Source organism: Thalia democratica, chromosome 5 (assembly GCF_965202585.1).
Source record: "Thalia democratica chromosome 5, ktThaDemo2.hap1.1, whole genome shotgun sequence".
Taxonomy (NCBI): domain Eukaryota; kingdom Metazoa; phylum Chordata; class Thaliacea; order Salpida; family Salpidae; genus Thalia; species Thalia democratica.
Window position 1 is genome coordinate 14234808 of NC_139169.1, and position 12694 is coordinate 14247501.

Here is a 12694-nt window from a genome sequence, read left to right on the forward strand (position 1 = left end):
ACCTTTGGCAACCCTGTTACAAGTAATATAACTAGTCTTATCGTGGTTAAAAAATACTTTGAGAACAATAGTTTTTCAACCAATAAATATAAAAAAATTATTTTTTAAATATTTTTAAAATGTAGTTTTTAGATCTTTTAAAATAATAGTTTAATGTCAACAGTCTCTGAGTTTTGAATATCACTCCGAACTCGAGCCCAATGTTTCTTTAGCTATACTTATGCAATTCTTATGTATATAAACGGAAAACTTTGGTAGAATATGATTTACTTCATCATTAAGCATAGATACATTTTGTTTTGAATCTGTTAATTTCATAATTCTCTGCTAGCACATTTGTTTACACATGTGGTTTCGACAACACATTGTGATTGTCAGGTATTGTATTTAGCTCGGGGTTAAATGAACAAGTAGGTCTTTTTAGCTGCTTGAAGTGCTAAGAAGACGCTGATAAGGTTTTTAGTTCTCTGTGAAATCATTTTTGGAGCTCATAATAAACCACTAAAAGCTTACTGGTTAGTGGTGCTACTAGTAAAATCTAGAGCAGTGTGCACAAAACTTATTTTACCGTTTAGAGAATTTTAGGGGTGCACAAAATTCATTTTGAAATTTACACTATATATTATAGACAGCAAAAGATGAAACTAGGTCATAGGAATATTTAAGGGTAATTTTGAAATTCACATTAGAAACATAAGGTAGAAATTTTGAAAATTTTTGCTACTTTTTGGAAAGTTTTAAGCTTTGGATGCACAATCTTTTTGTTCTACTTAAAGTTGCACATGTTTAAACTACTGTCAAGAATAATTAGCTCCGGAATAGAAGATCTAGTGTAAAATTTATTTGATTTTAGAAACAAGTAATTATTATGAAAGTACAAATTTTTTAATTACGACTTTTTCCTTTTTTAAATAAAATCAATCGCACAACTATATTACTTGGGTTTTAAAATGAAAACAAACTTTTAAAAAAACAAACTATTTAGATTCAAAACAAGTAAAGAATTAAATCATACAGTTAATAAGCGCCTACATTTGTACTATGTTGTTAGTTTTTACAACAACAAAAAAAAGACAAAAGAGTTAAAAAAAATACTAGCTTCAATATCATTTTATAAAGTTCATGCAGCTGCACTTCCTACAAGTAACTTCTTCCGCACGTAACTATTACTAGTAATCAAATACTTTTACGATCATATTTTGTTTATGTTTTCATTTCCACATTTTTTTAAACTCCAAGCAGTTCTAGATTTTGGTGCAGTTATAAAGAAAACATTGTCATCGTAAAAATTAGTTTTTGTCTAAGGATGAACTACAACATTTTTGTTGGCTAACCTTACGTATGGCAATCAGGGGCGTAAAAGTAGTCAAGCATTTAAAGCACATAAACTACTTAGTCAAGCAGATTCAGTTAAAATAATTTAGCTAAAAATCAAATTAAAAAAAAAACATTACTTTTAAAACAAAGTGAACAGCTGTTTTACAATTTGATAAAAATATGAATTATAAAACTACGTTTTTTCTGATATTTTAAAAAAGCAACACGTGATTTGGTCAAAAGTTTTCAACGTTAAAAATAAAACCTTTTGAGTAGCAAAAATATTCAAAAACAGCTTTTATAAGACTTTTAATTGGTTGGTTTTGAATGAAAAGTTTCTTTTATTAAATATTTAAATTTCATAGTTATTCCACATTTTTATAGTTTTTACAAACTTTTCTACAAACTACAACTATTCTATTTTACTTGGAGAGGTCGCAATTTTTCACCGAAACCTGGTTGTAAATGAATGATTTAATTTGCACATCTTTATTTAAATAAGTTCTTTAGATTTCAGTAAATTGAGCAACCTTTTTTAATTAAGACAAATAACTATACAAAAAATTAAAAAACAACTTCAAAAGGTACATAGCTTTTTTCAAAAATTCAAACTAAACTTTACTCTATACAATAAAAGAAAACATGTGGATATTAAATAAAAGTAAACTAATTCAAAGGAACAATATATTCAATCACTTTTTCATTTCGTTTAATCCAATTTTTTTAGGGATCGCACAGGAAACAGCAAACCACTGAAAATACGCCCCTGATGGCGATTCGCCTTGTCACTTTTGCAGAGAGCTTCACTTTTGCACGAGCTTTAATTGTTTTAATTAAGAACTTTTATATTTATAATTTTTTTCTTTGAAACAATGTTTTCCAATGAATAAACGATAATATCCTAATCAGTTATAATACTAAACTGTTTCGATTTAAAAAGTGTGAGCTTGTGCTAAAATGTCGCTTCTTAAATTTCTGACACCTACCCATTACCCATAGAAATCTAATAATAAAAACCCATAACATACTATAAAAATTTCAAAATTGTCAGCTAAATGCAATAAATAAACAGTCGTACTTACAAACATTGTACAACGCTTGACTGTGAATTTATAACGCTATACTAGATGCTCCTTTGGGGAAAACAGCTTTTTTATATGGCTATCTTTAAAATAAAAACAACAGTTTCATTCCAATATCCATACTTTATTAATCTATTAGAATATTAAAACTTATTTGATTTTTTTCAAAAAACCTTTTTTGAACAAGTGTTTGGCTGTTTTTTTATTAGTGTTACTTTTTTTGTGGCTATCCTGTGTGACTTATTTGTAGTAAAAGCTTTCTTTTACATAGCGTTCTTATAACTACGTTGTAATGTATTATATATGGTTTTGTATGAAATAGATGTTTTTAGTTTTAACAAGCACCAAATAAAACTACCAATCTTTAGCTACGTTGTCGTCGGACTTTTTTGTACTTTTTACTAATTTAATTAAATTTTTCAACGGTTTAATTTATTTTCATAACACCTTTTTTTTAAATCATAAAACTAAATCATAACAGAGTTTATTTCATTATTAGCTCGATGTATTAAGTTTAAACAACAAAAATTAATATTATGTTGGTTATAACTGATCAGCTACATTGCTTATGTGTATACGTCATTTGAGACTGCTGTTGTGTTATTATGTTGAAAATAACAAGCAGAAAACCCAAGAAATACCGACACAGATATTTGTATAAAATTTGCACAGTAGGTTTGTAGGTACGTGAAGAAGTTTTGATGCTTAACTCAAAATTCTTAGAGTTGTAAGGGAAAGTCATCTATAGTATAAATATAATAAAATGATAAAAATAAATTAAAGTTGTATTGAAAATAATACAAAAATACTGACCTGGAAAAGACGTAAAACTGTATTTGCAGTGTATGACTTGAAAACCACAAGGTTTTTTGTATACCAACAACCAATTATTTTGACGGTTTTTTGTCGTTTAATAAACATTGTAGCTTTAAGGTTATTAGCTTCAATTGTTTATATAAAGTGTAAACTGTAATATAATTTTTAGTCTAATTTCTGTTTTAAACTTCAGTAATTTCAACTATACTTATGTGAATTTCCATTTCTTTAAAACTTTAAACATCAAAAATAGTTGCTGTTAATAGAGTTAATTCTTAACACATCAGAAAACTTTCTTATAAAAAAAAATATCTGCATTTATTTTTAAGATTTGCTTTAAATTTCTACAATCTGTTCTATTTTGTATTAAATACTGTTTTTTTAAAGTACTCTATGTTTGTTTACCAGTATACCAATATCGCATCATATGCCTTTATCGTGATTTTGCTAACAACGTGATTTAACGTAATATATATGTTTAATCACCAAAGTAAACGTTTTAAAAAAGTTTTCAAAAATAAATTAACCTCTTGCATGCCTAACTTTAAAACTTTATCTCAGGACAAAAATTCAAGTCATACGGCTAAGAACTTTGTCAATTTAAATATTTGACAGTGTGTGTCGTACAAAGTTTAAAAAATAACGAAGTTTCGCGAATGATATGAAAAGTATAATGAAATTTCATAATTTTAATCTAAAACAGACTTACTTATGAGCAATTTATGAAGCTAACCAAATTAATTAACTTAGTTTTAAAAAAAGTATATGACAAAAAATTAAAAAATGACAGTTATTTAATTTTTAAAAGTATTTAAGATAAAATTATGTTTACGTTAATTAGAAAGGTTCAATACAAAGCACAAGTTTCATTTGAGTACATATCTTCGATGACCTTTTGTAACTACATATAATTTATAAACTTGACTTCACAACGAAATAATTACTTTGTTATCTACACCCAAAATATTTTATTGAAAGTTGTTAAAAGCATAGTTTAGTTTTTACAAAAACAGTCGATAAGTTTAAAAAACTTCATATGATTTAACACTATATTTGAAAAAACAAGCTACATAAAAATAGTTGTAAATATGATAGTTTTTAAGAGTAACGTCTACTATGGCATAAAACATTTCTTACTTATTTTAATAAATAATTTACTCTCAGTTACTAATAACTTACTTTTGGTATTTCTTGTTTTTTTTGGTTAATTTAAACCATCAAAACTTTGTAGTTGTATAAATACAACACTTTTATAAGCAATCTAAAATTTACAACCATGCTCGTAATTTACTTTTTCTTAAACAGTTTTTTTTATATGCATATTTAAAAACTTATTTTTTGGTACAAATTAAAAACAAAACTTATTTGTAAAAAAAAAAGTTAAATAAAAAATTATCAGTCGAAAACTTTGAGTTTATCAAAAAGTTTACAGACATATCATACAAATAAAATTATACAAAAAATAAACAAACCAAGGTAAAAATAGTACAAATATTTTCAAATACTTTTTTTCACAGCTTATAATAACCTTATACAAACATATATTTTGGTATATTTAGTCATACTAAGTAGTTATCAATAAGTTACAGTAGTTTTAATAACTGAACCATATTAAATTGACCAATTTATGTTAATCATCTATCATACTGACTACAAACTTTCTAAAGAATTAAAAACGACCTAAAGAAAAAAGCAGTATAAATTCACTAGACAAAAAAATTACAGACTTATAGTTTTTAACTTTAAGTACAACTATAAAAAGGTTGTTGGCAAATAACGAGAATAAAAATCATATTGTAACTTAAAAACAATATAAAACCTCATTTTTAGTCTACGTTTGAAAAACTGGTGAAAACGTACATTACTAAATTACATTTCAATTTGAAAAATTACTAATTAATTCTTAGTTAACACCTAACTTACGTATCAACTCAAGTAAATTCTCTAAGAGTAATGCAACAAACTGTTTAAAAAATCGATCCATCAGCTTTAAAACTACACGTCTGTAATATTTTACTCTCAACTCAGGTAAATTCCTTTATAGAAAAAAGAAAATAATTTTCGGTAATTTCCCTATGTAAGAAAATTCACGAATTAGGTAATTCCCCGCTTTCAAAACTCCCAACTGAACTCGCTCCTCTCCACGTCACCAGACTCCTCTAACTTCCGCAAGCTCTTCCCGATCACCATCCACATCTTCCGGAACACGTGATCGATCTGGCCGTTCCTGCTCACGTGACGTACCAGACTCCTCCCGCTGAAGTCGAATATCTGGTCGTCGGTGCAAGTGACTTTCCTTCGAAGGATTCCTGACAAATTTAGTTAATTATTTTTCTATGTTTTTAAAATATTGTACTAAATAATATCTAGTCAGTAGTTTTAGCAGCTTTAGTCAGTAGTTTTACAAGTTTTCTTAAATACTTATTTATAAGCAATATTAGTCTTCGAATAACAACAATAAGAGCATGTTGAATAAGACAAGGCAACATGAAATTTGTGTTTAAAAGCAATACTTAAGCTACTTCAGCAACGAGTATATTAAACTGAAAAGTGTAAACAGTATTATCAAAACTTCATACAGACCACCATTTAAACCTTTATTTTTTTTAAAAACACCTGTAATATAAACGTCTTCTAGGTGAAAATCTTGTCTATCAGTCTTCTCAGCAGTACAGTAAAGTTCATTCACAAAATTTTTGTTGACAATCCACAACCCTCCATGGCAAAATGGCGGGTAAAATGTTTCATTGTATATTTCCTTTTTAATGTGCCTGTGAAAAAGTTTACTTTAAAATCGATTTTTTAATTAGTTTCAATTGATAACTGAATTTGTTTGTTTAAATAAAAACAAAAACTTTTGTTTCTGTGTACAGTACTTGAAGTTTTTTCTTGCTAATTTATGAAAACTCTTGCCATAAGCTTACATACATTTTATTAATTTCTACAATTTAGGAAAACAAAAATACCAATAACATGTTAAATATTTATTTTATTTCTAAAACCAACGGAAGACACTGTAAGATAATATTACTGTTTAGTTTTCCTTTTTTTATTTTTAGCTAACAAAAATAAAAGGAATAAAACAAACAAACAATTTAATTGTGTTTACAAAAATGTTTTTAACTGTAACACATTTACAAAAGAATTTGATTAGTTTACTAAATTAAACAAACTATAATGTGATTAAGCTATACAATAGTCTAATACAAATGTTTTATCTTAACGCAGACCATTTAGAGGTTTCAGTTTGTATGGGTCTCCTCATCACTCCGTACCGGAACCCACAAAACATGACGTCATTTCTGGGTCGGAACCTCAGTGACTTCATCATCCCCCGCAGGTTTATTATGCAATCGTCATCAGTCACTGCTAACCAATCAAAATTAAGAACGGTTGAAACCAGCCAACCAAATGCTGACAGAACCTGTGTAGAAAAGTAAATAGACAATAGATAACATTTTTCTAAAAAAATATTCTTTCGAAAACTTTAAGTAATTTAAAATTTTCAAAATAAGTTTATTGTTTTTTTTTTAAACTAACGTTTATTTAAAGCCGTTTGTTATTAGTAATGCGGATAAGATTTAAAACAGACATAATAAAGCAAAACACTCTTACTTTTTCAGGCAGCATTCTGTAAGTATCGGTGAAGTTACATTGTAGCATATCACCGTATTTATTATTTTCTTCTTCAATTGTCTCTTGTAAATTTTCACTTGTTCCGTTCATGTTTTGCAAACCGATTACGAATAATACAGAAACATTTAAACGGTACAATCTAAAAAGTTGTTGTTTTATTTTACTACTTATTAAATAAAACTAAACTAAGCGATACTCACTAATTAATAATGTGTTTTTTTAATTAAAATGATAATAAAGTATGCTGTAATTAAGCTAAAAAATAAACTAACTAGCGTGTTTTTAAAAGGTAAAAATATTATTATACTTCCTAAAGTAAAGATACATAAACTTGTTTTAAAAAAAAAGTTATATTTACTTGATGCCATTTTTGTCTACTTTGTTCTACTATCACACTTTGTTTAAGCTCATCTTATTAATTTTAGTTTAATCTTAAAACTTTTATGATAAACATCTTAATTTTTAATGAAAACATACTTGTGGTGTAAGTTTAAAGTGTTAAACATGTTTGTTGAACTCATATAAACTTGTTAATTCAATGCTGCTTTACAGATTAACATTTTTAAGCATTTTTAATATCCGCTTAGCTTTTATTTTGTGTGTTGAACTTTTAGTATGAATAATTAAACCTACATGAACTCAATACTTTCTAACATTTGTTTATGATTTGAGTTAGTATGGTATAAATCAAATATTTAATATGTGAACTTAAGGTTTCGAGATTTTTTAACGTGGGATTAAATCTAAATTTAATTGGTTTTTGAAAATTTAAACTAAAGGTGAAATTTAGATAAATGGAAATAAATTTTAGATGATTTAATGCTTATCAACTTGTGGTGTGAATTAAGAAGTTTAAACATGTTTATTAAACTCATGTAAACTCAATACATCAACACCGTTTAGGAGGAATAGGTACTTCAATTTAATAAAACCGTTTCTTTCAAGTTCGCAAATAAGTGATTTTATTTGTCTAAAAGACATTGACATTAAAAGCTAAAATTGTTTTCAAGTTACGTAGTAATAAATTCAATTTATATAAACTTAATTGTTTAAAAAGCTCAAGACTTTAGTGAATTTAAGTTTGTATTGTTGTTTGATAATATATAGGCTGAACAAATAGAGTAGTAGAAACTGAGAGATATTCTTTTAGTTTTTTGAAACTTTTTGAAACCAATTTAAATTTCAAAAATAAGCAATCTTTTTATGACTAATGAAATGCTAATGTGTAATATACTTTATTTGGCATAGATTTTTTAAATATATTAAACTTACTACGTCATATTTTATAAAAGTGCTTGAAAAATTATCGTTTGCTTGTAAATTCAAACTTCACTTTGGATTATTACTGTGTTATAGTTTATAAAAAGAATACATACAGTAACCTCTCGGATCTTTACGCACTCTCGTTTAGTTACGCATTTCAGAATTCTACAAAATTCAGAAAAAAAAAAAATTAATATTGCACAATTTAGGTTTAATGTATATTTTTAAATTAAAATATGTTTCTGAAAGCTAACACACCTCTATATGTCTTTAGACTTTGTAAATTTATGTTCCTTGACTAATTGATAAACATTTAGTTATACCTCAGTATATCAGAAATTTTGTTAACAATAAGAGATTAAATCAAAATTCTGGAATAAAAATGACTGTGTTTAATAATAAAAGTAAAATGAAATAATGAGAGTTTAAAACACAAAGAAATAATACAGCAGTCTTGCCCTATATATTAATAAACACCATTTTATAATTGTAAAGAAATTCTTAATTATAATTTGAATTTGCTAAGTAGAATAGAATATAAATGTCACATATAAATAAATATAAAGATATTTTCTACTTATTATTAAAATAGTAAAATTATCTCTAATCGTATTATTATTATTTTATAGAAATTCAAATCCTTTTTTTTATAAATTTATAGTTTTATCTGTTGTTTTCATATTTATAAATGAAGTAAACAAATAGTTAAAAGTGGGAAAGTGCCCAGTCTGCTATTAACTTGAAGCAATATTAAAAAACAGCCATTATAGTGAGTATATTCGGTACCTCTCGTTTCTTTACGATCTCTCATATCTTTACGCACTTTTTCTGTGGACACAATGTGCGTAAATAAGCGAGAGGTTACTGTAAACAAAAGTTTAAACTGCTTATATCAGGGGTCGGCAACGTTTTGTAAATAACAGGCAAGTTTTCTTAGAAAAAATTATTTACGGGTCGCACTTATTCAAAATAATTGGCTTAAATTTACAAAAATTATATTTCAAAATAAAAATGAGATAAAATAAGCAACAATAAAGCTTTTGTAGTAACTAATGTTCCTAGCTTATATGTAAGTTTTTACCACTTAAACTTTTTTATCAATTTATAATGTATATATTTTATCTTAAAGGCACATCGCGGGCTGCAGTTTACCGAACCCCGACTTGTTCGATCAAAAAGCTGATTTTTTTAGATAACTGCTTAACACTCCAGATCTTACGATATTTAAAAAAGTAAAACTTATTCTACAAATTTGATCATGTGATAGCTCTAAAACGTGTATATGGGATGTGATAGTCTAGTGAAAATATTAAAAGTTTATATTTTCTTGTGTAAATAAATACTATATATAGAAAAGTATTACTCTTAAAGAAATTAACAGAGCTTTTATTAAAAAATCATTAAAATAGATTGAAGTACTTTCAAATGCTTCGTCAGCAAGCAAGTATTAAGAGAAATCGAAAAATTTACAATTCTATTATTTTTTGTTAGAGTAGCTGACAGAAAGAAAAAAATAAATTACATTTTTATAAAAAAAAATTTTATAAACCTAAACAGAATAATAGTTGGAAAACAATAACGCAACAGTTTTAATGTATTTTCTGTTTTTTAATCAAATTTATTTAAATAAAAAGTTTCAAGAATGCAATTAAAAATAATAAACGTATCAAAACAGTTCCTTGATTAAAACGCAGTTCATAAAAGTATTTTATAATCAAGTCTTACAACTTTTCGGTTTGAACTAAGGTTTAGTTCGACCAATTTACACAAAACATTAAGTCTTTGGTTAAATTTAACTGATTTGTTACAACAAACGAACTTAGATGATTAATGTGTTGTTCATGTTTATTTAATCACAACAAACAAACTTAAATAACTGATTATGTATAACAGTTATCTGGTTTAAGTTTTGAAAACTCATCTTGTTTATTGGACACACTTGAACTTGGGTGAACTAAATACCGCTTTACAGGATTAACAGGGTTTATTACTCACTGATTAAAGGTTTTATGAATGCTTCAGTTTTTTGTATATGAAACGGTGTAGCATTGTTATCAATTTTTCTTTACTGTTTTCTGATTTATTACTTGTGGCTTTTGAAAATATTTTTGCATGGGCTTAAACTTTGTGTACATAAAATTGCACAGCATTGTTATTAGCTTGTAATGTGTTTATTTTCACTTCATAACAAAACTACAAAGAAAGGAAACAATATGATTGATTCATTTTGGGTAATTACTAAAATTATGACAATAATTATTTATCTTTTAAAGTTTGTGGTTTGTAATTGATTTATTAAGCATAAAATTCCAACTTTGTTCAACTTAAACTTTATACTTTATAAGTGTTCAATTTAATTTACTTATTTTTTAAATTTAATATTGCTTATACCCGTCTTAGCTTTTTTTACATTATTTAAAAAAATTTAAGTTTTTTTGCTGCTTTATATGAAGGTGTTCAGTTTTATATTCAAACGATTTTTATTTTTGATACTTAAGATATCTATCGATTTTATAAAAAAGTTACAAATGAGAAAAAAAAAATCACAAGTAGGGTTTAAACCGACAACTTCTGTAGGGTGATGCAAAAATAATTAGTTTCCTTTTAAATAATTAAATACTTTTCATAAACTGTTGTAAGGTTTTTATTATTAATAAAACTATAATAGTAATTAAAACACTGCTAATAGACAAAATTGTTATACTTTTTAAGTTTCATTTATTTATTTTTTATTTAATTTCTTCCGTAACTTGTGAAAATTTTTTTAGAAGTAATAATCTCCTTGTTAGCTACTTTTGTATTACTTTACCTTTACAAATGAGTTAATAGGTAGTTATCAAAAACAGTAAACAAACTTAAAAACAAATGTTTTTACCTTTTTATACTTCCCCATGTAGACCTGACAAGGTTTCTCCTGTTTCGGTTACCAAACTCCGATTTGACGAGGAACAAGAGTCGAATGTGACTTTTATCCTCCGATAATTCATCCACGACCTTCCAAGGCGTCACTCCTCCGTTGCAGGTTGGTAATGGTTTGGGAAATACCCTGTTCTAAAACTATCATTTGTTAGACTTATGTTTATTAAATTTTAGAACATATTTTTTAATTGGAGTCAGTTTGTTGTCCTAATTCTGATACAATCAAACAGAGTAAGACGAATGAGTTTAACTGTTTTAATATTAAACTAAAAGTCTAAAGTTAATTTTCTAGCTCTTACTTCAAAAATAGAAAAATATAACTGAATATAATATAGCGACGAAAAACTTTAATTAACTTAAAATTTTACAATAAGTAGTTATGTTTGTTTAGTATGCTTTTAACTTTTTATAAAAAATTAGAATTTTAAAATCTAACTAAATCGCATGAAAAATAGAAAAACTAAGAAAACTTTCACTAAAAAAGAAATTTTTACAACATTATATCACTAATATATTTAGATCTTTTATGTAAGTAACAAATAGTTTTGAAAAAGATTGAAAATAGTAGTAAGTATTTTTTTTAAATAACTTACCTTTAAAAAGTTTAGGGGCAGTTTAACATGTATTGGTTTGTTATGAGATTTCGCCAATGAAGCGTTACAAAAGTGTGTGAAGTTACTACAAATTCCACTACTACTGGTGTGTGCTGAAATATCTGATGTTCTTGGTTTCGGTGTAGTTTGAAGTTCAGAATGTTGGTTTTCTACTGTTTCTATGTTTGTAACATAGTTTGTTGTAGAAATTGCGTTGAGTTCAGTTGTGGAATTAAAGTTTGAATAGTAGTAATATGTGTTTACGAAAGGCGAAAATGTAAAACTGGAAGCGCTCAAAAAAGTTTTGTTGTTATAAAGTGTTGATTCATTTAAACTTAAAATGGTTTCGGAATTATAGCTTGATGTACTTATTTTCGAGACTTGAACTTTTTCAACTATAACACTTTCTTTGCTATCAATACTATCATTAATTTCAGTCTTTATAGTCGATATTGAAGTATATGTTTTTTTTTGTAGTTTATATGGCAGTCTAAAGTCTTTTATTTTCTGATGGTTTTTTATAATTATTAAGAAAGCTACCAAGCTAACTAATGCGAACCATTGCCTAACACAGCTAATTTTCATTTTTAAATATTTGTTTTCATTTTGAGTTTCTACAGAACTAAAGTTTTTAGTTTTTGTTTATGTCATTGTTTAGTCTGTTCTAGATACTTACACCTGTAATGTAAAACAAATCTTATTACTAAAATTAAGGGCTTAAACTTTAAAATCTGTATAAAAGTATCAACATTAAACATGATAAAAGAACTGTGTTTCAATTAAACATATAGTATAACCTATTAAATTTGTAAAGTTTTAATGTTACAACGAATAGTTAAAACAATGCCTTTCACTTAAGAATAAACAATAAAATTAGTTTTTTTTCTTAAAAAAAACTATAAAGACTCTAAACCTGACATAATAGTGTAAAAAACGCTTGTATAAAACACAGCATAAATTTAATTTCAGTTTTATTCGAAAGCTGAGTAAACAAATTTAAATGCAGTGATTTTCGCACAAGTGCAAATCTCATATGACCGGAGGGGTTTAGATAAAATCAAATACTTT

The 12694-nt window shown here is 26.2% G+C and overlaps 1 protein-coding gene across 2 annotated transcripts; it reads right to left on the bottom strand.

The window, feature by feature from the left end:
- Positions 1–4988: 4988 nt before the first annotated feature.
- On the bottom strand, positions 4989–12286 carry LOC145836159 (lactosylceramide 1,3-N-acetyl-beta-D-glucosaminyltransferase A-like). Of its 2 annotated transcripts, none has more exons than XM_082943972.1 (6): positions 11627–12286; positions 10990–11165; positions 6831–6990; positions 6446–6639; positions 5832–5986; positions 4989–5524 (listed from the first exon to the last, which is right to left on the bottom strand). In XM_082943972.1, exons 1-6 carry the CDS (start codon positions 12209–12211, stop codon positions 5328–5330), a joined length of 1467 nt encoding a protein of 488 aa, XP_082800098.1. In that variant the 5' UTR covers positions 12212–12286; the 3' UTR covers positions 4989–5327. The 2 variants fall into 2 exon arrangements, with proteins under 2 accessions (XP_082800098.1, XP_082800099.1); XM_082943973.1 differs by having other exon boundaries at positions 10990–11171; positions 11627–11751.
- Positions 12287–12694: the final 408 nt, after the last annotated feature.